Genomic DNA, 24,464 nt, shown 5'->3' with positions numbered 1-24,464 from the left:
GCCACCAACATTGAATAGAAACATGTTTGTAGTCTTTGTCAACATCCTACTAGCTTTCTACTGACAGTTTTTAGGCCTCATTATGGCTGAATTATTTCAAACCTCCTACCAACATTTTCCCTTTACACAATCTAGAAACATTGTCCACAGTTGGTCACAGTATGTGAATAAAAACATGTTCAACACTGCTTATAAATTTATGCTAACCTGAAAATTTATAACTTTAGATCACCCAGTACACCAGCATACCACCCTATAATGCTCAGAGCCGCAACTATTCATTTCATTTTTTGGACGCTATTAACGTCTGTCACCTTATGCATATATTTACGGGATCTTATTGGAGTATTGATAAATTATCTAAGCTCTGGACGCCATGTGTAGCTGAAGCCACAGGTTGCGAAAGGGGCTACTGAAAATAAAGGTCTGACAAATTTGAAGCGTTGCGAAGATTACATCACACATTTATTACATTATTCGATCAGTCAAACTTGGGAACCGCAGAAATGAGACTGTAGTTATGCCAAGCAGCTTCAGCATTCAGGGCGTTAGTTGTAGTTGCACCTTAGCTATTATGGAAATGTTTCTTTTGTGAGATTGTTGCTGTGAGATCCTTGGCGTAGTATCATGAAAAAAAGGGAGTAGCAGTTAGGGCAAGAGCAAAGAATTAGTTAATGATCATACATTATTTACCCCAAATTAAGTCATCGCGACCTCTGTCAGAACCTCGTGTTTGTACGCTTCGCGTTTATAGCCACTTCAAGCGAAACGCATGACGCGCAATAGTTCAAGTTTGTAAAAAGATCCTTTTTAAAACATTTCATGTCATTGCATTTCGCGCTCGTAAAAGCCTGCCGAAATGCGATATAAGAAACTGAAATAAAAAAAAAATATGTTTATGAAGAATGATGGAAAAGCACTCACGTTTTTTTTTTATAATAAGGAGACAAAACTTCGGTGCAGTGCTGTCAAAAGCTGGCAAAGAAGTTGCAGAAACGTTCACATCCCGGAACGAAGAAAACGCCGTCGCCTTAGCTAGCACGGTGCTAGTTGGCTATTTCCGTCACAAATTACGCATCCACGTGGGCCTGGAAGTCCTCTTGTATTGATGAATCAGCCACCAAAACAGCATAAGCACAAACTGCAGCAAAAATAGCTAAAAACTGATACAGAACGCGACCAAAGATCCCTACATCGCACCGACAGTACCACGCCAGCGTGGCAAAGGAAGTGGTATTGATGACGATGGGCTCCTCTTTGGCTCGACTCGGACCACGTGCAAGTTTGTGCGCATGTGCGAGAGAGGCTTGTGACATTCTTTCCATCCACCAGCTCGCCTTGACCACCACCGAACTTCGCCGAACCGTGCGCAGCCCCCTTCCTTGCGAGGATTGAATGCACACCTGGAATGCCCCTCGGTGATTAGGTGTGACGGGCCTTTGTGCGCGCACCCCCTTCATGGGGGAGTGCACTTACCGCCGTATTCACAAACCAACCTAACCCTTATCTTTAGCGTTCCTTACCTTATCGGCTCCTTACCGCGTTTCAAAAACAGACCTTACACTTAGCGGCTCCCTTTAGCCCAACTTTAAGGTCACGAAGAGGGCGCCTCCTTAAGGCAGCATCTGAGGTAGCTTAACGGCTCCTTATCCAATCCAACATGGCGGCGTGCTACGACGACAGCTTCAGCGAGTTCGTCGATTTTGTAAACCGTGCAAAAGAAATGGACAACGAAGCGTATAGTTTTGTGCGGCCGTTGCAGCGGAACCTTAGGGATCGCCAGAATCCCATGGAGTTTTACAGTGACCAGGAGTTTTTAGCCAGGTACCGCTTCTCAAAAGCTACTGTGCTCGAACTACTGACCATGTTGCCGCTGCATCAGAACACGGACGGACGTGGTTGCCCTGTGCCACCGCTGTTGCAACTGCTGGTGACACTTCGTTTCTACGGCGCGGGAACTTTTCAGATTGTCTCAGGCGACCTAGTTAATGTGTCGCAGCCAACCGTTTCCCGTGTTGTCACACGGGTGTCAAAAATGATTGCCGCAACGCTGTTCCCTGCGCTTGTGAAGTTCCCCGACGCGGGGAAAATGCATAAGGTCATGCACCAATTCTACATCAAGGCAAAGTTTCCGAGGGTGACTGGTTGCATTGATTGCACCCACGTGCGTATTAAAAGTCCAGGCGGAGACGACGCCGAGGTATTCCGCAACAGGAAAGGATATTTCTCCTTCAATGTGCAGGTAAGTGCAATATGTTCATAACCGTCAGAATGCGTACAGAGACGTGAAAAAAAAAATCGCATTTTTACGTAGTATAAGGATGCGCTACTTGAAATAGCTTAGTGATTAGAAGCGTAGCGGATTAGGCGAGTTTTTGCGGCATGATCTTGTCTACCAGCGTAACCCTGGTTGATTAAACAGAAAAAAAAAAAAAACACGAGGCAAATGCGAGAATGTCTCTGTCGCGTTTTATTTTATTGTTTTCGTGTTCACTCGGAGTGGCGCTAAATACGTGTGTCTGTTCTATTTCCCCCTATTTACTCAACCAGAAGTGCGCTAAAAACAAGATCCTGCCGGACAGCCGTACCGGCAATACAGTTGCTGTACCGCTGCAGCGCTTGCCAGCGCTGCATTTGCTGCACGGTAAAGTGGTTACTGTAGTCCTGCTTTTTTTACCTGCGTCGGCCTCTCATTGCAATGGTAATACGCAGCAGAGAATACAAGTGTGCGACGTCGCGGGCGCATCAGGTCGCGAGCTGCATTAAGCTCAATCTCTGCTTCAATTTTTATCTCAGACAGAAAATTATTTTCATCCACTAACGTTCAAATACAAGATTTAAGAGGCACTCGACTGCTATTATATTATAAACATTGTTACTAGACTGCATATAAACAGCTTGGAAAATCTGCAGGTAACAGCAGCTGCAAAAAAGATCACGTTCATTCTTTTTTGGCATGTTTGCAGGCAATCACAGGACCTGAACTCCAATTTTTTGATTTAGTTGCAAGCTGGCCGGGCTCTGCACATGACAGCAGGATTTTTGACAACAGCAATGCGAGAGTACGTTATGAGGAAGGGGATGTACCTGGCGTACTCCTCGGCGACATGGGGTATGCTTGCCGGCCATACCTTATGACGCCGCTAAAAGATCCTGGAGGCAAAGACAGCCCGGAGTACAGGTGTGTATGGATGGTCACAATAATATACAGCCAGTACATGAAAATATGTGACATCTCTTTATTTAGGTATAACAAATCCCAAATCCGGACCAGGAACAGCGTCGAAAGGGCTTTCGGCATCTGGAAAAGAAGATTTCCATGTCTTGATATGAAGCTACAAATAGAAACAACAACTTCTGTCATTGTCATCACGGCATGTGCAGCTCTGCACAACTTTGGCCGGAACCGTCCAAGTGATGAACTGCCTCCAGACACATGCAATGTTCAGCAGCCTTCCCCAGCTTCACAAGCTCAAGGACCACAGCCCGTTGACTCGGCGAGCGGCTTCAGAACACGAGCACGCATTATTCAGCAATATTTTTCCTAAAATGTGGTAGAGCAAAACAGGGCATGCATATTGAAAATAAAGAAATTGTACCATTTTACTTACTGGCTTTTCTCACGGCAGCTATTTTCAACGTGAGAAGCTCAAGTTTAGCCTTCTTACTTGCACAATCAAGTTCGTGCATTTCTATTGCATGCTTCATGTGAAGCGCATGCTGAGTTCTCATAAGCTTCATTTTGAGAAGGTGCTCCTTTCTCTTTCGCTTATTGTCCTCTTCAACACCGCTAAGGCGGGCGCTGAGCTCTTCCTCAACAGCTTCTTTCTTTGTGTGCATTCTGCGTTGTGCCGGAGCGGGGTGTTGAGGGGTAGTCTGCAACGGGGCAGCCTGTAATGGGGAAGCCAGTTGCAGGACAGCAGGTTGCAAGGCAGCTGGTCCCCCTTCTGCCGACAGCTCGACCTCAGCTGCGGTTGCTCCATTTTGTGCATCTTGCATGCACACTGCCTGGCTGCTTTCGCCGGGACTTGCCGGGATTTCCCACTCATAGATACTATCTGCAAAAACAATAATTGTTAGCTTTGAACATAACTCGTGATCACCATATGCATGAAGACTGACTTTGCGTGAACACAAATTTTGCTTGCACTACAGCGGGCAACTACAAGCACTTGCGACACTGTACCTTGTCTAGTACACAGTATCAAGGACTGTGCAGAATTGGTGAATATGTATGTGCTTTATGAAATGCAATAAATGCTTCACGTTACAGCCCATCTATTTCTCTTTTTGTATTTTTTACTCATAGAATGGTAATCCAGTTGAAGCAATTCACTGGCTACCCCTGTTGAAATCCTTAACACACAGCAGGAATGGGAGTACATTCCCGAGATTTACTTATGCTGGCTCCTTTGCTAGTTACCTGATAGGTAAGGTTGGCTGGTGGCATCAATACTGTGTTGCACAGGGCAAATCTGTCAACAACAGTGCACCCATTTGCCAATTTGAGCTCGGTGCCCTGATGTATGAAGCCCTGCAGCCTAGTCACAGCTTTGTCTTCCACAGCGACTTGCACAGTGCGGAGCAGATAGCACATGCACTATACTAGTGGAAGGATTATATGCATTTCAAGTACACGCCTCATGATTTTCACAGTGCACTAATGAACAGAAGCTACCAGGAAGGAGCAATCATTGTCAACACATCAAATGTTTGGACAGCGTGCATACAAGTGTTGTGAGCCACTTGTACGGCTAAGTGTAAGCAGTAAACCTGCAAATTCATTTTGTCTGCTACAAACAGACTGCGATGAAAGCATGTGCGACACCGCGAGCTTGAACATGCAGATATGATCCCTGCATGAACACAAAGGAAGATGTTACAATGCTCGAGCAGCAAAAAAATATCAAAATTGACAAAGTTGTGCCTGTGTTTAAGCCTATGCAGCACAGAATCAAGATATCATGAAATGAAAACATGAATACTCGCATACATTAACCAGTGCTAAATATGCCACCTTGTACTTTTTTTCTTTCATGATACAGCAGTGAAGTGTTCGTTGTCTTCGAGATCCATGTCGATGCTCTCGTGGTTCGTGCAGAAAGAAGCATGCGAGCTATGCATAGTATGTGCGAAGTATTTGGGCGACTGCTATGGATCCCGCAGTGTGGCAGAGGCTCTGTTACTTCTCCCCATATAAAGGTGTTCTAGCTGGTGTATGCAGGGTGTTTGTTTGTGCTTGGTTAATGAGTGTGCCCTTTCCTTTGGTAAGGTCTGGCCTGAGAGTTGAAAATTGTGCTCCGTCTTCTCTGTATGGTGCTAGTGTGGGCATTGTGGGAGCCTTGTGAGAGGTTTGACCTGAGCATGGGATGGAGGGGGCCGAGTGCAGTGCTTCTCGGGCGAGCAGGTTAGCCCCTCCATTGTCGTCCATTCCCGCGTACCCCGGTATCTAGATCACCAGAGTGGGCAGGCGCAGGTGTTTGTGGATTGCTTCAGAGTAATCTTTGGGCAGTTGTCCTCTGAATTATGCAGCACGCTTTCATCGAATCTGTAAATATGATACATTTTTTCGCGGTGATTGACGCGAATTCAATTGCCTTGATGATGGTGGCAAGCTCCACCCACTATGGTTCAGTCTTTTTGATAGTTTGCGTGTGAATGATTGTGCAGTGGTGATCGGTAATGGCTATGGCTGCAACGATGTTGTTGATGGCAGCATCGGTGTACAGGTATGTACACCGATGTACAGAATTAGCATACATGTGTTGGCTCGTTGAATGTACTTGCTATTGTATGTGATGCGCTGTTCTCTGCGTTTTTTGTTTCGTTCGGGGTCCATGTACCCTGATATGCGGGCTATTGCGAGCAGTGCTCGAGCACTTTTGCCGAGCGTGCTTGTAGCAAACAATGGGGTGTCACTGAGTTTGAAACCCAGCGTTTGCAGGATTATTCTGCCTGATGTAGTACTGTTCAGTCTAATTTCCTGCCTGTGTTTGTTTGTCCTGATAAGCTTTTCTAGGGTGTTATGGTTCCTTGTCTAGCAGCTCTGTACTTGTGTTGGTTGGCACTCCCATTGCAAGTTCGGTGGATTTGCGAATGAGGGTGTTGAGCTTGTTGTGGTGTGCCTTTGTGAGGTTAATGTATGGTGCGTGATAGCAAAGGTGATACAAGAGTAAGGCATCATGCAGCCGCAGCATGTCTGTCTCATGAAGCCCTCGGTGGCGATCAGAAATGCACAGCACCATGTTCAAGACCTGTTCACGTTGCCTTAGCAAGTGCTGAACAGTGGCCGCACCCACTCCATCTCGCTGCATGTGTAGGCCCAGTACTTTGATATTATGCATTTGTGGAAAAATATTGTCCTGTGTTGTGTAGTGATGGGTTGGGTCTCCAGCGCGTGGTGTGCACAAGCAGCGCCAACTTTTCCAGGGAGCCCGCCAAGCCAATGCTCGCACCTGCCACTTGGGCTGCATCTATCGTGCGCGTTGCATGGTGTCCTCTATTTTCCCCGGAGAGCCTTTGTTGATCCGTATGGTTATGTCGTCGGCATATAGTGTGTAATGTATGTCTGGTATGAGGAGTAGCAATGTGTATGCGACACATTGCTAAGTTGAACAGTGTTGGTGAGAGCACGGCTCCTTGCGGTATGCGCCTTTGCAGGTGTGGGTACGTGTCATATCGCCAATTTTGAGGATGTACGTACGGAGTTGGAAAAAGACTCGCATGTAGTTGTATATCTTGGTGCCACAGTTGGTGGAAGAGAGCACCACAAGCATGGCATCGTGGGTCACGTTGTCGAAGGCTTTCTTCAAATCTATGGCCAAGATTGCTTAAAGTTGGGAGTTGCTGGGTTTGGTGATAGCTTCATGTATCTGGAAGAGACTTATGCAAGCTTCATGTGTTTACAGGGTTTCCTCTCTGGATGAGAGATGTTGGTACAACTCCTTTGCACATCTATGCTCGCCCAGCACATTACGGTCAACCACTCCCCCTCCCCCCCCCCCCCAAAAAAAAAAAAGAAGCTGTCCTTGCAATGTACATACCATTTGGCGGTTCAAGCGTCTCCACCTGCATCGGCTGCAGCAACGAGACGACACTCGGGGTGCTCTGTGATCGGGGAGTGGCTGCGTGGCGCCCACGGTCGCTGTCAAAGGGGTTCTCCACCCGTGTCGACATGTGCGACGCGACAGCCCCAACTCGCTCCAACTCGTCCGTAAGCTGGCTAGCTGGCGCACAGCCGCCTCCTGAAAAGACAGCACGAATTTGCGTTATGCCCCAATCATTCCTGAATTACGTGCAGACGGCTACCGTCGCGCTATGCATCAAGAGCGTGACATGCTTTAGTCATTACTTTTGCGATATTTTGCGTGGATGGCAGGGAACGCATCGCCGTCTACGGGCAGCAGCAAATTTGGCGACAGGCTGGTCTGGACCCGAGCTCGTGTTTACAGGAAACGCGCGCTTGCGCCCAGGCCGGCCTCGACTTCGCACAGGTCAAATCACGGCCACGCAGGAAAGCTATAGAAGTGCGTGCTTCGGCTCGAGAGCGCAACATGCACTTCCTAAGAAGAAGAAGGAAAAAAAAAAAAAAAGGCCTCGACGCAAGATGCGAGCTATCGCATGTGTCATATTTCACCGAAGCAACTTATAACGGCACGGCGACAGAACTGACACGGCTGAGCCGCAACACAATACATCAAGGAGCCTCAGCATTATCAGCAAAATGTACTGAAACAGGAATCAGCGAAAGTAGCGAGCAGCGAAAACAGAGAGAGAGAGCAGGAGCTCACCTGTCGTAAACACTTCCTTCATGTCGTCGGCCTTTCCTTTTCTCCACTTTTCTTTCAAATTGTCCCAGCATTTGCGAAGTTGAGCCTCAGTTCGAAATCGAACATCGGGCCGGCAGTTGTATTCGTCGGTGATCTCCTTCCATGTCTTCTTTTTTTTATCCAAGGAGACTCCGTCCGTCCGTTTGTTTTCCACGATCGTTTGGTACTTACTGACGAGATTAATTAGCACGCTTCTTTCCTCTTCACTAAAATTTACCCTCTTTTTTCCGTCCATTACACCTTTTCTCGCTAGAAATTAATATTAATAAAAGTGCGCAACACAGCTAAGAAATAAAGAGCAAGGAAAGAGAAAAAGTACAAATAACAAAACGTGCGAGCGGACGGTACAAACCAAACGAACACAAGAAAAGGCACGACGTGAAATTTTAGCAAGCCTGTTATTGTGACGGCTACGCTGCACGGTGGCCAGCTGAAAGTAAGGTTGAGTCAACAACGGGCTAACTGACTGTTTAACGTTGGGTGTGCTTGCTTGTAGGAATGGTGGAGCACAGTTTTATTAACGTCTTGTCATAAAAATAAATTATACGCACATGCACAGAAGATTCAAGCGTAAAAGTGTGCATAGCCTCGCTCCCATGTCACACGCTTATTCGGATAAGGGCGCCTTTCGTAAGGTGCCCTTAAAATGTGGTAAGGTGGATTTTTGAAGCGCTCCTTTACCTTTTCTCACACTTTAACTTAAGTTCTCCTTACGAAAGGCCGGCTTTACGTGTAAGGAAAGGAGCATTTGTGAATACGGGGGTTAGAGCGAGGAACGTTCCTTATGGCCGAGGTCGAAAAAAAAACTTTACAAACAGCCGGATTAATTTTGTGATGTTGTTAGGGGCTGTATAATTTTATTTTTCGAGAGAACTATTGTTATGAAGACGGCTTTTTCTCCAAATGCAATAAAAATTTAAAGAAAAATAATATCCCATAGGGTAAGTTTTACGGTTATGACGGTTATTTCAAGATTATTGTATTTTGCACAAGAACATCAGATAGCACTTGACGCTTTCAAAGACGAAAATTTGCTTCATAGCGCCCAGCACAAGACAATGCTGAAAGGTATTCTTGTCAAGTAGTATTACTTTTATAGTTAGAGATGTTTAAAGCGTGGCGGCAATGACGTTACCATTCTTCAAGCGCCCGAAGCACGGCAAAAGCATGCCTTAGATATTCTGGCTGGTACAGCGGAATGCCGTAATTGCGAATGCCGTAATTATGAATGTTGTAATTATGAATGTTGTATGGCCACGGCAAAACCTTATCGGAGTTCAGAACTTTGTCGCCAATCACTGAATATTATGAGTACGTAATTATCACTTTTGTACCAGTTTTCCCACAGCAAGCAACAATTACCGTGAAATAGATGAGTTGAAAGTTAGTTACTTTGCCTTCGCTTTGATGGAACGTCCTATTAGATCGCATTTCTTTATTATTATTTTTTAATTTGGGCGAGCCGTCGGTAGGATGAAGGGACGAAAGCGTGCGAATAGGGAAGCATTTTTTATACAATAAGGATCATTTCATTTTTTTTTTCACAGAATAATTTTGTAGATATTGGACATTCCTAGAGTTCACATTTTTCTTTCTTTTTTTGTCTTCTACCTGTGCATTTTCTCAGGTCAACACAATTGCTCTCACTAAGCAGCAGCTGTATTTTGCAGCTTTTTGGATGTTTGAGAGGCAGCGTTCCAGCACCGTGTTACTCATAGTTCTGGCTCTTTTTCATCTTTTTAACACAGACCATGATGCTACTGTGCTGACATATGTTCCAGCTTCGGGCGTACTCTTTCTATCGCGGTGTGTGCGGACCTGATTATCTTGTTATAAAGCTAGTTAGTGGCCTTCCAATAGTAGTGCGTGGTACGGGCCGATTTACGCTCGAGCCGCACGCCACCCCACACGCATGCTGTCGGGCGAAAAGTTCCACAATTCGCCAGACTGATACACATATTTCGGTTTACACCGCATGTACGAGCCCAGTGTATATCGAAATTCGTGCGCCAGTGTGCGAAATGTGCAGTTTCCCGCACGCGTACGGCATGCGGGCGGTGCGGCTCGAGCGTTAATCGGCCCTATAACGCGTGGCTAAAGCTGTGCAACTGGTGCGCGGCCTGCATAATACTCCGCTATCATCACACCGTTCAGTTGGTGTAGCGCAAGCTAATTTTCTCGAACTGTGCTGACGTCACTGCAGGGTCACTTAGTCCAGCCTACTCTACTCTGTCGACGTTCAGGGAAGATTGAGCGATGGAATTATTTTCTAAAAAAAATAATTGTGGCGTTCAAATGCCGAAGAAAACCCGCAAAATCGAACGCAGCCACTCACCGTAAGTCCTCCAGGCTGTTTTTTCATTAGCCTTATTTCTCGGAAATTGCGATTTGTCAACTTGTGTGGCTAATTTATATAATGAATTCGTTCAAAGTGTGCCAACTTAAGTAATCTGAGAACACAATTCAAGGCCACTTAGGTATTCCTACATGCATTGCGACGGTCTCGTTGGCGTACTTGAGTGGACGTCCAAAGGACCCGGGCGTAGCTACCAGGCCCGGCACACTCTCGAGTTCACCATATGGCCACAGAGGGCGAAAAATCAACCGCGGCGCGTTCCAGCATGAATAGCGCAAGAGGAGATACTGAAATTTAGTCGCATACTTTAATTTGTATTTTTTTATTCTGCTAGGGGCACTCAACGCGGCTAAATATCTCATCTACAAATGTACATATAATAACCGAGAAACATAATTAACGTGTCATTTTTTTACATAATAAGCAGTCCATTGTTTTATTGGACTTATGGTATAAAAGTTTGCACTCGGTCGCGCAAAGCTTAGGCACAGCGAAGCTTACTGGCTGCTACTGCTAGGCATGAACTTGGTCAACGAGAGTTCTGCCGCCATCACGGCGGCTCCGAGCTTTTCCTCCCCGGTGACGCCACGGCCAAGCTGCGCCTACACACTTGCCGGGCGTGGCTGATCAAACTTGCCGAGCCGCCGCTAGAGGTGCCTGTTCCAGTGACGGACACCGCTCGCATTCGCCGCAAACGCTTGGAAACGGGGAAACGCGGACGGCGTCCGCAGCAGCTCTGCGCGTTGCCTCGTCGGTGCTGCTACAATTTCTTTCTCTCTCGCTCTTTACTTTCGCTTTGTCTCTCCCGAGAGAGAAAGCGAAAATTCACTCCCTGCGGAGAGAGTGAATTAAACACTAAGTGAAGGAAACTAAGTGAAGGAAACACTAAAGGATGAGGGTAAAAGTAATAGTCATGACCATTACTCAGCAAAAATGACAATTACAGCAAAAAAAATATTTTTCTGGTTTATTTAGAATTTCATCTCAGCAGATAAATTTTTATTATTCCAGACACTTCAGTAACTCAGCTTGTAACTAAACACTGACATATCAATACTATGGAAACCCATGAATTTTGTATTGTACAATTTTTTTCTATTCCACCCCCTTTGAAGGACTAAGGTACCCGTCCGGTTTCTCTGCTACTAGAGAAGGTATTTAAGAGTTTGTGCAGTATGCTCTCCCAGAACGATAAGTCGCTCCTGGGTGCTACGATGCTCCTGCCAGTACGAGTATGGCCTTTCTCTGCAAATAAGTTTGCCTCTCCTACGTAAACCCCGTGTTCTGTTCCGTAAACCCCGTGTTCTGCTCCTGAAACGCAAGAAAATATTGTACTTATTTTTTTATTTATCAATACTGCAATCCCCTACTGGGGATTTTAGCAGGGTGGGAAACATGCATATGTAAAGAACACTATAGCACTGGCAACGAACACACTACGAATCATGTCAACAGAGCTTGAACGTAGCAGTGGCACAGCAAGCAACAAATTTTTACTCAATTCTTGAAACAAACGCCGAAAGTGATCATTTTAAATCTTGGTTATTGATTAGATGAATTCATTCAACCACTGTTCGTGGAAAGAAGGAATACTTAAAACAATTATTACGCATACTAAATGGGGGTTACTGTTCGGTGTTGTCGTTGCCTAGTAGCATAACCGGATGAAAAAATAATTATTCCCGTGAGATCTGTCTTACAATGACCGTTGATAAGTTGAAAAAGGAATTTTAATAGTGATGCATGGTTTCTTTGCATAAATGGTGGAAGGTTCACTTTTGTTAAGAGGCCTGTCACTGAAGTGCGTCCAAAGCTGTTATAAATTCCACGAGCCACCAGTCGCTTTTCTTTGCACCATTTCTATCTTGCTAGTGTCAGTTTTAGTAAAAGGGTCTCAAGTTACACATGCATAGTCTAGCGTCGGCAGAATTACAGCTTTATATGCGAGTAGGCCTACAGTGGGAGTAGAAAGTTTCAAAGCCCTCCTTTAAAAAAAAGCTTGCGGTTAGCATTAACTACTGCATATTCAAGGTGCTTAGTCCAAGTGAGGTCATTTGTGATCCAGAGTCCGAGATACTTATAATGTTTTACTTCGGAAAGAATTATGTTATTAATACCGTACGGGAACGATAGTTCTTGCTTCTTTTGTGTAATCGACATAAAAACAGTTTTCTCGAAATTAATAAGCCTTTGCCAGGCATTGCACCAGTCGACAATTTGCCGAAAAGCATTGTTCAGCAACTCCCAGTCAATAGTATTGTGTATTTCTAAGTACAGTACACAGTCATCAGCATAAAGCTTAACCATAACTGGAATACCATGCAGCATATCTTTAAGGAATAAAAGGAACAAGAGAGGCCCAAGGACCGAGGAACCGGAAGTCGTTGAGAAGAATGATCATTCAAAACAACAAATTCTTCTCTGCCTTCAAGGTATGCTGTGAGCTGATTAATTAGTTGGGAATTTTTCACTATCTTGCTCAATTTGTAAAGCAGTTTTTTTATGAGAGACCTTGCCGAAGCCTTCGAAAAGTCCATGAAAATAGCATTTGTTTCCCATTGTTAGTTGCTTTCGCAGAGTCGTGAACTGTTAAAACCAATTGGGTAGAGTAGCCTTTCCTGAATTCGTGTTGATGCTTTGTTAGTATATTATGGTTGTCCGAGAATTCTGGGGTATGATTATGGATTATGTGTTCCAAAAGTTTACATACCGTAGATGTTAAGGAAACTGGACGGTATTTTTGAATGCAGTGCTTTTTTACTAATTTATCTATTATTTTATTTTTATTATTTTATTACAAATACCTACAGTGCCCGAGTTGGGCATTATCGTAGGGGGTTACTTACAAACGTAATGGTCAAAGATTGAACGTCAACAAAAACAGCATCATATCATTTATGATATTAAAAATGCAATCATCGAAATTACAGAGAAAGACAACACATCCAATACCAAAAACATCCGATCATAAAATTGGTTACACAATGCATGAAACAGTACATTGGAAATATTGTCTAAAACAGATTCATGTAAAGGTCTCCATGGCAGATGAAAATTTCGGTGCAGACACTATCTCATCCGGGAGCAAAATCCATTCTGCAATTGTTCGTGGAAAGAATGAAAACTTAAATACATTAATACGACTTTGGTAGGCCCCTATTTTCTTGAAATCATCGCGCCTCTTAGACTGATAATGATGTGGTTTGAAATATATGTTCTTATCGATTCCTGTGTTACCGTTGTTAATGTTGTGTAAAAGTTTTAACCTGATTATTTTTCTGCGTGTGGACAGCAACTTCCACCGCAGATTTTCCCTGATTCGCGAACCTCTAATTTTGTAGTCGTAGATGCCCGTGACGAATCTTGCAGCCCTTTTCTGAACACGCTCTAACTTATCTTCAAGAACTTTTGTGAAGGGGTCATCTAGTGTTCTCTAGTTCATCTATTGGCTTCACTCTGGCTGTCCTCCAGTCACTCGGTACTTGTTCCTCGCACAATGACCTCGTGAACAGAACTTACAAGTGCTTTGATGTCCATTCTGCATAGCGTTTTAAAAATCTGTTTAGAATGTTGCCCGGGCCAGAATATTTTTATTGCGACAGCAATTATATGGACACTTCAACGGGATTTCTGCCGTCAGCGACGCCGTCGTCGTCACCGTCGCCGTCACCGTGAGGTTCCGTATAGATTCCAAGGGCGATAAAATCGTCGCCACGCGCCGTATGCGCGAGTAAAAGCGCGCGGGGGACGCGCGCTATCACGGAGAACCAGCGCACGGCGGAAAGCAAACGCGATTGTCGCCCAAAAGGCCGTGGGGGTATGGGAGGGAGGGAGGCGGGGCGACACTGTGCTACGGCACCAAATGCTTATCTTGCAACCCAGCGCAAGGAGAACTGGCAACGCAATCTCCCACGCGAAAGCAAAAAAAAAATAAAAAAAAAAGCAGGGAGGCAGCGCGGGAGGGACGGGGGGAGCAGCTTCTACTCTGCCAACAAATACGCTTGCACTGGCTGTGGTGGCCGTCGCCCGCACCATCTCTTTATCTTCACCACGGCTGGGCTCGACTGGCGCGCGCACTCGCTTTTAAGAAGCGAGCGACTGCGCGCGCCAGTCGAGCCCGGCCGTGTCTCCACACGGCTCTGACCTTTATGCGCTGTCCATTCGCCACTCAGTTTCCGTTGAAGCGATAGACCGCACGATTCTTCGCTCGCTGCAGCGGCCGCGCCAGCGTTTTGCCAGTCGTTGTCTGCGGTCATTCAGTGTGATCTATTCATGTTTGCTTGTGCGCGATGACACCACGCTTGTCAATTCAGTTAGAAAGCGAATGTGTCCAAGTTTATGCGGCCGGTGAAACTACTCTACTATCCCTACTCCGAATAGCTCTCTACCAATTTGCTATCGCAATTGATGCTTCGCCTTTCGGGCGAAACTGCGACATTTTTTAATGTTCAGTTTTAAAGGCATGTTTAGTATACCTGGTTCGCTTATTTGAACATCGGCTATAAGCGGTACAGACATTTCGAAAGGTGGCATTACATCATTATCATTTGTATGGACGGACTTAAATGTTTCTTAAACGCATTTGCTATTTTTTTGCTTTCGATAACTGTCTTATCATCAACATGAAATACAACACAATCCTTCGAGTTCGGAGAAATAGAACGCCGAAATTTCTCTAGAGCCATGGTTATGAAACTTGGTAGTGATTCATCATAGTAGCGTTGTTTATCGGCATGTACTTGACTTTTAAGCTGAGAGGAAATGTCGTCGATCTTTTGTTTTACCGAGTGCACGCTTTCGATTTTTAATTGTTATCGTTAGACGTTGTAGTTTCCTTTGGAGCCACAATGTCTCGCGGGAAATCCAAGGATTATTGACATTTTACTTTTTTAATCGACAACGGGACAAGACGATCAATTCACTCTTTAAAAATTTTTTTAAACCTGCACCACAGCAACACGACATATTCCGTGCTACTTGAAAATGCGTCAAAGTTAAGCGAAAGTATATCAGTAATTGATACAAAATCGGCTTGAGAGAAGTTTGAGTAAGATGAACATTCAGATTTCTTATCTAACACGGCGTCTGCAACAGTGAGTATTACAGCCTCGTGGTCCTATGGGCCAGGTACTCGTAATTGGTTTTGGCATTAATTGATCCACTGACAAAAAAAAGATCAAGCATTGACTGAGAACTGCCCTGAATTCGTGTCCACAATTTGCAATAAATCAAAGGTGAAAGCAATGTCCAGCATCCGAGAGGGTCATGCTTTACAGCGAAGCTGTTAAAGGCTTTCTTGGATGGTCACGTACGGATGTAGAAAAAAATGTCGCAGTTTCGCCCGAAAGGCGAAGCATAAATTGCGATAGCAAATTTGTAGAGAGCTATTCGGAGTAGGGATAGTAGTTTTATCGGCTGCATAAACTTGGACACAGTCGCTTACTAACTGAATTAACAAGCTTGGTGTCAGCGCGCACAAGCAAACATGAATAGATCAGACTGAATGACCGCAGACAACGACTGTCAAAACGCTGGCAGCACGCGCAGCCGCCGCAGCGGGCGAAGGTTCGTGTGGTCTATCGCTTCAACTGAAACTGAGCGGCGAATGCACAGCGCATACAAAGGTCAGAGCCGTGTGAAGATAAGAGACGGTGCGGGTGACCGCCACAGCCGGGCAAAGTACAAGCGCAGTTGTTGGCGGGGCAGAAGCTGCCCCCTTCCCTCCCTCCCGCACTGCCTTCCCACTTTCTTGCTCTCGCGTGGGAGATTGAGCAGCCAGTTCCCCTTGCGCCCGGTTGCAAGATACGAATTTCGTGCCGCAGCACAGCGTCGCCCCGCCTCCCTCCCTCCCATACCCTCATGGCCTTTCGCGCGACGGTCGCGTTTGCTTTCCTCCGTGCGTTCGCTCTACGTGATAGCGAGCGACCCCGCGCGCTTTCACTCGCACATACGGCGCGCGGTGACGATTTTATCGTCCTTTGACTTTATACGGAACCTCACGGCGACGACGACGGCAGAAATCTGGCTTAAGTGTTCATATAATTGCTGTCGCAATAAAAATCTCATTGGCCGTATGCTGTATGTGCGAGTGAAAGCGCGCGAGGGACGCGCGCTTTCACGGGGAGCGAACGCACGGCGTAGAGCAAACGCCACTTCCGTCGCGCTAAAGGCCGTGAGGGGAAGGGAAGGAGGGGAGGCGACGTTTAGCTGCGGCATCAAATGCGTATCTTGCAACTGGTCGCAAGGGGAACTGGCGACTCAATCTCACACGCGAAAGGAGGACAGCGGGAAGGCAACGCGGGAGGGAGGGGTTGCGGCTTCTGCTCTGCGAGCAACTTGTACTTTGCGCGCCGCCGGGCGGTCGAGCGCACCGAATCTTGAAAGCGATCTGCAACACGGCTCTTACCTTTGTATGCGCTGTGCTTTCGCCGTTCAGTTTCCGTTGAAGTGATAGACCACATGAACCTTCGCTCGCCGCTGCTGGCGCACTTGCTCACGCCAGCGTTTTGACAGCGGCTGTGTGCGGTCACACAAACAACGCGCAGAACTGTTGTCCACGGCGGCGGCATTTCGCCCCCATTCGCAGCGAACGCGCGCGGCGTTGGTGACGTGTTTATGAAGAACTGCCAACCTTTGCCGTACACCCTATGGCGGTGTAACGTAGCGACCATAAGGCCATGGTCCCTGTAGTCACTAAATTAATGACAACCACAGGATCATTCATATTTCTCATTCTTTAATAGTTCAAATAACCAATTACACCATCTCATCTTAATTGTCCTAATTGGAAATACATAATTCTCACCATAGTACAGCTGCGCTTGTCTTCCATCTCCACCCCAGTGGAAGGGCTGACAGTTTTTTTTAAGTGAGAATGTTGCCCTGTCTACATTAGACAAATTGAAATTTCCTGAAAATAAAATGCGATTACCGCGTATGTATTGTGACTGGTCTGATATATATATATGGCTGTATAAACGTAAGCTCACCAACTGAAGAACACAAAAACGACACATCTCTGCCCTCGCGCACCCCATTCGAAGTCGACGACGTGTGCCGCCTCTTGGAGTTTTGCTTACGCAACGCATACTTTTCATTTAAAGGATCATTTTACAGGCAGGTGTTTGGAACGGCAATGGGAGCGTCGGTGTCAGTGTCTTGTGCCAAAATTGCCTTGGAAGCCCTCGAAGATAAAGCCCTCACGACGTTTCAGCCTGCTCCAAAATTGTTCCTGCGGTATGTCGACGATTGTTTTTCCATTATCCGCCGCGAAGACGTCGCACCTTTTCTGCAGCACCTGAACTCTTTCCAAAGCACACTAGAATTCACCTTTGAAGAAGAAGTTAATGGTCGCATGGCTTTCCTTGACGTTCAAGTCATGCGTACTGCATCAGGCCTTTCAACAAGCGTTTATCGGAAGCCTACCCACACAGGGAAATATCTGCACTTTGATTCGGCCCATCCCGTTGGACACAAACGATCTGTTGCCTCTACACTGTTCACCCGTGCATTCCGATTTTGTTCGACTACCAGTTTATAAAGACTGAAGAAAAGCGTGCCGCTGAACCCCCTATCAGGCCGATGAGAACAAGGAAACGGGCGTCTCTCCCCTATGCACGAGGCGTCAGCGAGTCAATATCAAGAATTTTCAAAGATTATGATGTACAAATCTGCCACGTCCCTTCAAGCAAACTAAAACAAGAACTCGTCCGAGTCAAAGACAGCCTCGAAAAAGAAAAATATCCCGGCGTCATCTACAAAATTCCTTGCCAGGACTGCCAGGCGTGCTACGTAGGCGAGACGGGAAATTTTAAAAGAAGGCTACAGCAGCACCGCAATGATGTAGCCAAAGGACACACGGTTTCCAGCGCCCTAGCAGAGCATCACGAGAAGACTGGTCACAGTATTAACTGGCATTCGGCTTCCATCATCGAAAGAGAGAAGAAATTATCATCGCGATTGCTTCTCGAATCATTTTGCATACAATCTACGACTAACACAATAAACCGGACACGGGGCCCCCTCCCTGAGTTGTACGCAAGCGCCTTACGTCTACCGCCGCATATATAATAAAGATCACCATGCATTCGTTCATTGTGAACAAGGCACCCGTACTGGGCGCCGAAACGTCAACCTGCTGTTTTTGTGTTCTTCAGTTGGTGAGTGTACTTTATACAGCCATGTTCTTTCCTCGCCGGACGAGTTTTCGTCAAAACCTAGACTTCATATATATATATATATATATATATCATAAGAAGCCAACAAACAATGACACCAAGAACAACATAGGGAAAATTACTTGTACTTACTAATTGAATTAAAGAAATGATAAATTAATCGAAATGAAAACGGATGAAGGAACAACTGTCCGCAGGTGGGGAACGAACCCACGTCTTCGCATTACGTGTGCGATGCTCTCATTACATAACGAGGGCTCGAATCCATCAACATTGATGCCTTCAGGTAGCATATGTGGGTTTATTGACCAGAAGCCATCACCCTAAGAACTCACGTGCTCGTGACACCTGCGGCAGAAAGGATGTCATCCGCCCCTAGGTTTGTGAGTGGTGCCACTGGCTTGCACTCCCAGGGTTACTTCTAGTTGTAAAACATAAATACCCCAGAAAGCGGATGGGAAAACGGCTCCGCGGTAGCTCAATGGTGAGAGCATCGCACGCGTAATGCGAAGACGTGGGTTCGTTCCCCACCTGCGGACAGTTGTTTTTTCATTCGTTTTCATTTCCAATAATTTATCATTTAGTTCAATTAGTAAGTACAAGTAATTTCCCCTATGTTGTTTTTGGTGTCATTGTTGGTTCGCTTCTTACGATATGATTAATAAAAATCGGGCCCCTCGGTTCCCTTTCTTCTCGTTCATTACATAACCAGGGCTTGAATCCGGCAACATTGATGCCTCCAGGTAGCATATGTGGGTTTATTCACCAGTTGCTACTGCAGGGGCACCTGCGTCAGCAGGCGTTTGGTGGTTTGCGGCACCACGAGCACACGAGGGTTGCACCCTCCCGCGTCTGACCGTGCGCGGCTTAGCCGTGTCCGGGGAAAAGGGGATCCTGGCGGTTGAGCTGATGCCGGGTGTTGGGACCTTTATTGCCTCTCGGCGGAGGCAATACACCTCTTTGGCCTCGGCTTCACGTAGACGGCACCCCCGGACTGACCCACCCGGGAGAAATCGGTAGTTGCATTTTCCTATTCTCCTCTCCAATCTTCGTCTTCTTCTCTCACTTTCAATCTTTCCTGTCTTCTCCTTTCTTCTATTTACTTCCAATTTTCTGGGCAGCGAGGGTTAACCTTGTGTGCGATAACCAACCTTGGTTATACATATCGGGTTATAGTGGCTGTGTACAGCTGGCGATGGCAGGCTTTATTACAAGTCTTTCACGCCCCCTTGTTGGGTTCCGTGGTGGGCGGCTGGTATCGCTGCCGAATTCAATAAACACTTGATGGCTTCGTCATTCCCCCGACTCCATGATCGTCCTCTTACAAAAAGAGGGTGCACCGAAGAAAACTTTCAATTTTTGTAGCGTTAGCTACACTGGCCTAGCCAAGCCCGTTTCGCGCGGCACATCAAGAGCCGTGCTGCGCATGCGCAAGGATCAGTGATGTCACACGGCTTGCGCACCGGCGCCACCGGAGCCGGCACCTCTCGCGCACTCCGCCGCCGGTTTGCGCATTCCAGAGTGACGTCGTAGCCGTGGTAGACGCACTGCCGCCGGCGCGCGCTCGCTGTGCACGCCGTCTGACACTGCACTGGAGCCGCTGCGCTTCTGACTGGCGTTTGCCAGTGTGGTATAGCCATGGAGAAGGAGAGCGCAAATGCTGCTCAACAGCGCAGAAGAACGGAGAAGCTTGACTCATCGGATCCCGAAGTAGTTGCCTGGCAATTAGCGGTTGAGCGTAGGAGGAATGAACAGAAGAAGGCTATATACATGTGCCACATAATACGTATACCGCGTGTGTGTCATTGGAGCAGCAGTAAGCATGACAATCAAGCTAATCCTTGACAATCTAGACAACCAGGAAAGCTAAGAATAATCAGCTGAACCTTTGCTAACGCTACGTATATCCTGGCATAGCCGAGCTAAGCCACTGCAACTTTTTTTGTCAAACGCAAAGAATGTTCCCGCATTTCCATGTCATTAATAATCTTAACCCTGAAACGACCGCTAGTACAATTTCACCTTTCTGTGTTTCCAAATATCTCACTGACAAACTGGGCCCAGGCTACAAAGTGACCAAAATGGCCAACGGCGACCTTCTCCTTGAGGTTCGCGACAAGGACCAACATGATAAGCTTTCAAATCTAGTGGCATTCGGCAATCTTCAAATCACGGTGACACAACACCGGTCAATGAACACAAGCAAAGGAGTGATATCTGATGACGACCTACTGAACCTGAGCGAAGAAGAGCTCCTAGAGGGCTGGAAAGAACAGAATGTGATTGAAGTACGAAGAATAAAGATTAAGCGCGATAATAAAGAAATACCTACTAAGCATTTGATCCTCACCTTTGCGACAAGCAAGCTGCCAGATTCCCTTGAAACAGGATGCCCAAAGACAAGAGTGAGACCGTACGTCCCGAATACCCGCAGATGTTTTAAGTGCTAAAGATTCGGCGATGGCTCTCAAAGCTGCAGTGGCCGACTGACATGTGCAAAATGCGGCAACAATGAACACACTCCTGATAACTGTGGTAGTGCGCTCCCCTGTCCAAACTGCGACGGTGATCATGCGGCATATTCACGATCATGCCCTACGTGGAAGAATGAGAAAGATATTATTACTATGAAAGTGAAAGAAAACATCTCATTTCAAGAAGCACGGAAACGTGTTTTCTTCCTGGATACCGCAGGGTATGCTGGTGCAGCGCGAAAGGGGGCAACGCTGCAGCAGACTCCGGCATCGGCCGGGCCCACAAAGAGTGTGGCCGTGTGGCCACGGCTATGCCACCAGCCCCCCAGGCGACAGCAGCCAGTGCTGCTGTGCTATCTCTGAAGGAGGGCCCATCGACCTCTGGGTTGGTGGCCTCCAAGGCCCTGCTTTTCGAAGCAAGCCCTGCCCCTAAACTACCCCGCTCGAGTGAGCGGAAGTCCAGCGGCTCCCAGGAGTCGATGGACACAACTCCAAGCCATACAGCGTAGCCGGCGCCTCGGGAGCGGCGCGATTCTAGCGAACGCTCCAAGACAAACAAACCACGAATTACGGGGCCTGAAAAGGCTTCGTAAGCCAACTTGAATCCTCTTGACGCACAGCTTATTAACGTAAACAATATCGATACACAAATATTACACTGGAATGTGAGAGGTCTTTTCCACAACCTCGATGACATTAAAGAACTTCTACAGAAATACAATCCAAAGGTGCTGTGTGTTCAGGAGACGCACCTAAAACCAACACAAGGTAACTTCCTCAGGAAATACGCCATATTTCGAAAAGATCGAGATGACAAACTCGCCGCTTCGGGTGGCGTCGCCATTATATTGAACACACATGTTGCTTGTCAGCGGTTACCTTTCCAAACTCCTCTTGAGGCACTCGCAGTCCGAGCGGTACTCTTTCAGAAGTAGGTCACTATAAGTTCCCTTTACATCCCTCCGAATTATCAACTTTCCAGATCGGAGTTTTTAAGCTTTATCACTGAACTTCCCCCAACCATATATCGTTGTTGGCGATCTAAATGCCCATAACAGCCTGTGGGGTGACTCTGGTTGTGACGCGAGAGGACGCTTAATTGAAAACTTTACTTTTTCCACAGATGCGTGCCTCCTAAATAAAAAAGAGCCCACATTTTACAGCGTGGCACACAATACATACTCATCTATAGATTTAAGCATAGCATCAAGTACACTCATGCCATATCTGTAGTGGAACGTCATCAAAAAATGTCGCAGTTTCACCTAAAAGGCGAAGCATCAATTGCGATAGCAAATTTGTAGAGAGCTATACGGAGTAATGATAGTAGCTTTATCAGCTGTATAAACTTGGACATGCAGCAGCACCGGCAACACGCAGAACTGTTGTCGACGCCGTCGGCGTTTTGCCCGCGTCCGCACAAAATGCGTGCGGCGTTGGTGACTGTTGCCGGAGCCTCTGATATAAATAGGCACTTGGTGCCGCAGCTAAACGTGCCCTCCTCCCCCCCCACGGCCTTTCGTTGGCGCTGAGCCGTGCTCCCTCAAGGGCTGCAGAAGATAGCGTCAACCTTTCCCTTTCCCTCAAGAACCACTTATCACGGCCTTTCGTGCGTCAGAAGAAGGCGCGTTTGCTCTACATATATGGTGATTGTAAAGGAGGAAAGAGACGCCTACTTCTGCAGCCCTTAAGGGAGCACGGCACAGAACGCGCGTTTGTTCTCCGCCGTGCGTTCACTCCCCGTGAAAGCGCGCGTCCCTTGCGCCCTTTCACTCGCACATCCAGCGTTCGGCGGCGCGCGGCGACGATTTCATCTCCATTGACGTCATACGGAACCTCACGGCGACGGCGACGCCGATGGCAGAAATCTGCTTTGGAGTGTCCATATAATTGCTATCGCAATAAAACCCATATGGGAGTGACCACTTCCCTATCGTCTTAACATTAACAAAAAGGGAGGAAAACTACCCTCATGTTCCCCAGTGGAAGATTGACTCTGCCGACTGGAAGAAATACAGAGAGCTCACCCGCCTAGCATGGGATGACATCCGTACACTTAACATTGACGACCCGGTGGCATATTGAACAGCATTTATTGTGAATATAGCGTACATGTGCATCCCAGAAACACAACGAAAGCATTCCAAACGACGTGTTCCCTGGTGGAACGATGACTGAATGGAAGCACGAAGAAAACTAAATAAGGCAATGGGGCCGCCTTCGTGACTCTCCAACTGCAAAAAATCTGATAAACTTCAAGAAAGCAAAGACTGAGGGCAGAATAACGCGCTGCTGTACCAAAAGGCAAAGCTGGCAAAAATACATATCGGGCATAAGTTTTTACACAGACGGAAAGAAAGCCTGGAACTGAGTTACCAAATTAAACGGCCGGCAAGTTCACCCTCTGCCATTAGTAAACAACCAGGAAAACACTCTTGAAGACCAGGCTGATTTTCTAGGTGCCCACTTCGAGTACATTTCTAGCTCGGTCCATTACACAGATACATTTCTACGACTTAGAGATTGACTCCAACCAAATGAGGAAATTTACTAGCCCGACGTTTCGGAACCAATTCGGCCCCTTCTTCATGGGGTATTCTTCGGAGGTGGTGGTGTGCCGCTTTTAAAAGGTCCGTCGTAACAAAGGAGAGGAAGGGGGAGAGAGCGTAAGGCGCGGAGACACTTGGCAGGACACCTGTTCTGGACAGACAAAATAGGTGGCGGGGTGGGGTGGGGGGGGGGGGGGGCTTCGGCGTCGCTGGTCGGCTGGGTTGACCGATGCTGGGCGCCCTTTAGTCGCGAGAATGCGTTAACGAGGGACAGGGGGGGGGGGGGACGAATTGTTTTGGTGTTGCTGACCTAGAGCGGGGGGTCCTTTCTTCCCTTCGTCGCGTCTGCAAGGCCATGAACATACAAAGAAGGAAGAATACCCTTCACGCGATTTATATTACCCGCCGTGTTCTGAATGTGCCAAGACTCGAGTAGTAGCCTTTTTCGCCAGTTTGTCTCTGTTTGAAGGATTTGGGTTTCTTGGAAAGAAATCTTGTGGTCGGCGTCTTCGGAATGTTCGGCGACGGCGCTGCGTATTCGGTTGAATATTCTGACGTCGTTTTCATGTTGTCTGATACTTTCTTCTAGACTTTTGGTTTCTCTGATGTACGACGCCGGAACGTCGGCACAGCCGATTTTATAGACGACGCCTTGAGCTTTTTTCTTTTGGTGGACGGTCTTTTGGTTTAGGAATGAGGATATTCAAAGTGTTCATCGGTTTATGCGCGACTTTGAGGCCTTTTTTCAATATTCGGCTGAGAGCTTCGCTGGTACCTTTGACGTAGGGGATGGACACTCGGTTCTGTGGTCGAGGGTCAACGGTTGGAGCTCTCGTAGTTTGTTTTTTTTCTTTTTTGTTGTCGGGTTGTTTTTCGAATGAATTCCGTTGTATAGCCGTTCCTTTTGAGTTCGTTGAGAACCGTTCTCCTTTCTTTCTTTTGATCTGATTCCAATGTGCAATGAGTTTCGACTCATTTCAATAAAGAATTTACGACCGATGCCTTGTGGTTTGCCGGATGGTTGGATGAGAAGTGAAGGTAGCGGCCTGTGTGGGTTGGTTTTCGGTAGACTGAGAATT

At 46.8% G+C, this 24,464-nt stretch overlaps 2 protein-coding genes across 2 annotated transcripts; one reads left to right on the top strand and one right to left on the bottom strand.

Moving 5' to 3' along the window:
- The first annotated feature begins 1,475 nt into the window (after window positions 1-1,475).
- LOC119462601 (putative nuclease HARBI1) lies at window positions 1,476-3,548 on the top strand. The gene is made up of 3 exons (XM_049672778.1): window positions 1,476-2,242; window positions 2,967-3,181; window positions 3,248-3,548. Exons 1-3 carry the CDS (start codon window positions 1,661-1,663, stop codon window positions 3,546-3,548), a joined length of 1,098 nt encoding a protein of 365 aa, XP_049528735.1. The 5' UTR covers window positions 1,476-1,660.
- Window positions 3,549-3,603: 55 nt separating this feature from the next.
- On the bottom strand, window positions 3,604-8,591 carry LOC119461889 (uncharacterized). Its single transcript, XM_037723256.2, has 3 exons — window positions 7,791-8,591; window positions 7,044-7,244; window positions 3,604-4,058 (listed from the first exon to the last, which is right to left on the bottom strand). The coding sequence occupies exons 1-3, from the start codon at window positions 8,062-8,064 to the stop codon at window positions 3,604-3,606; spliced, it is 930 nt and encodes a 309-aa protein (XP_037579184.2). The 5' UTR covers window positions 8,065-8,591.
- Window positions 8,592-24,464: the final 15,873 nt, after the last annotated feature.

The sequence above is a fragment of the Dermacentor silvarum genome, chromosome 8, assembly GCF_013339745.2.
Source record: "Dermacentor silvarum isolate Dsil-2018 chromosome 8, BIME_Dsil_1.4, whole genome shotgun sequence".
Lineage (NCBI taxonomy): Eukaryota > Metazoa > Arthropoda > Arachnida > Ixodida > Ixodidae > Dermacentor > Dermacentor silvarum.
Note: the sequence above shows the minus strand (reverse complement) of the source record. Positions and strands in the feature narration are given on the sequence as shown.

Excerpts from the sequence above, each read along its gene's own strand:
- LOC119462601 (XM_049672778.1), top strand. The coding sequence starts at position 1,661 with ATGGCGGCGTGCTACGACGACAGCTTCAGCGAGTTCGTCGATTTTGTA. Across the intron at positions 2,243-2,966 it reads ATTTCTCCTTCAATGTGCAG|GCAATCACAGGACCTGAACT; the intron begins GTAAGTGCAATA and ends GCATGTTTGCAG. Across the intron at positions 3,182-3,247 it reads AAAGACAGCCCGGAGTACAG|GTATAACAAATCCCAAATCC; the intron begins GTGTGTATGGAT and ends CTCTTTATTTAG.
- LOC119461889 (XM_037723256.2), bottom strand. The coding sequence starts at position 8,064 with ATGGACGGAAAAAAGAGGGTAAATTTTAGTGAAGAGGAAAGAAGCGTG. Across the intron at positions 7,245-7,790 it reads GAAGGAAGTGTTTACGACAG|GAGGCGGCTGTGCGCCAGCT; the intron begins GTGAGCTCCTGC and ends CTGTCTTTTCAG. Across the intron at positions 4,059-7,043 it reads GACGCTTGAACCGCCAAATG|ATAGTATCTATGAGTGGGAA; the intron begins GTATGTACATTG and ends TTGTTTTTGCAG.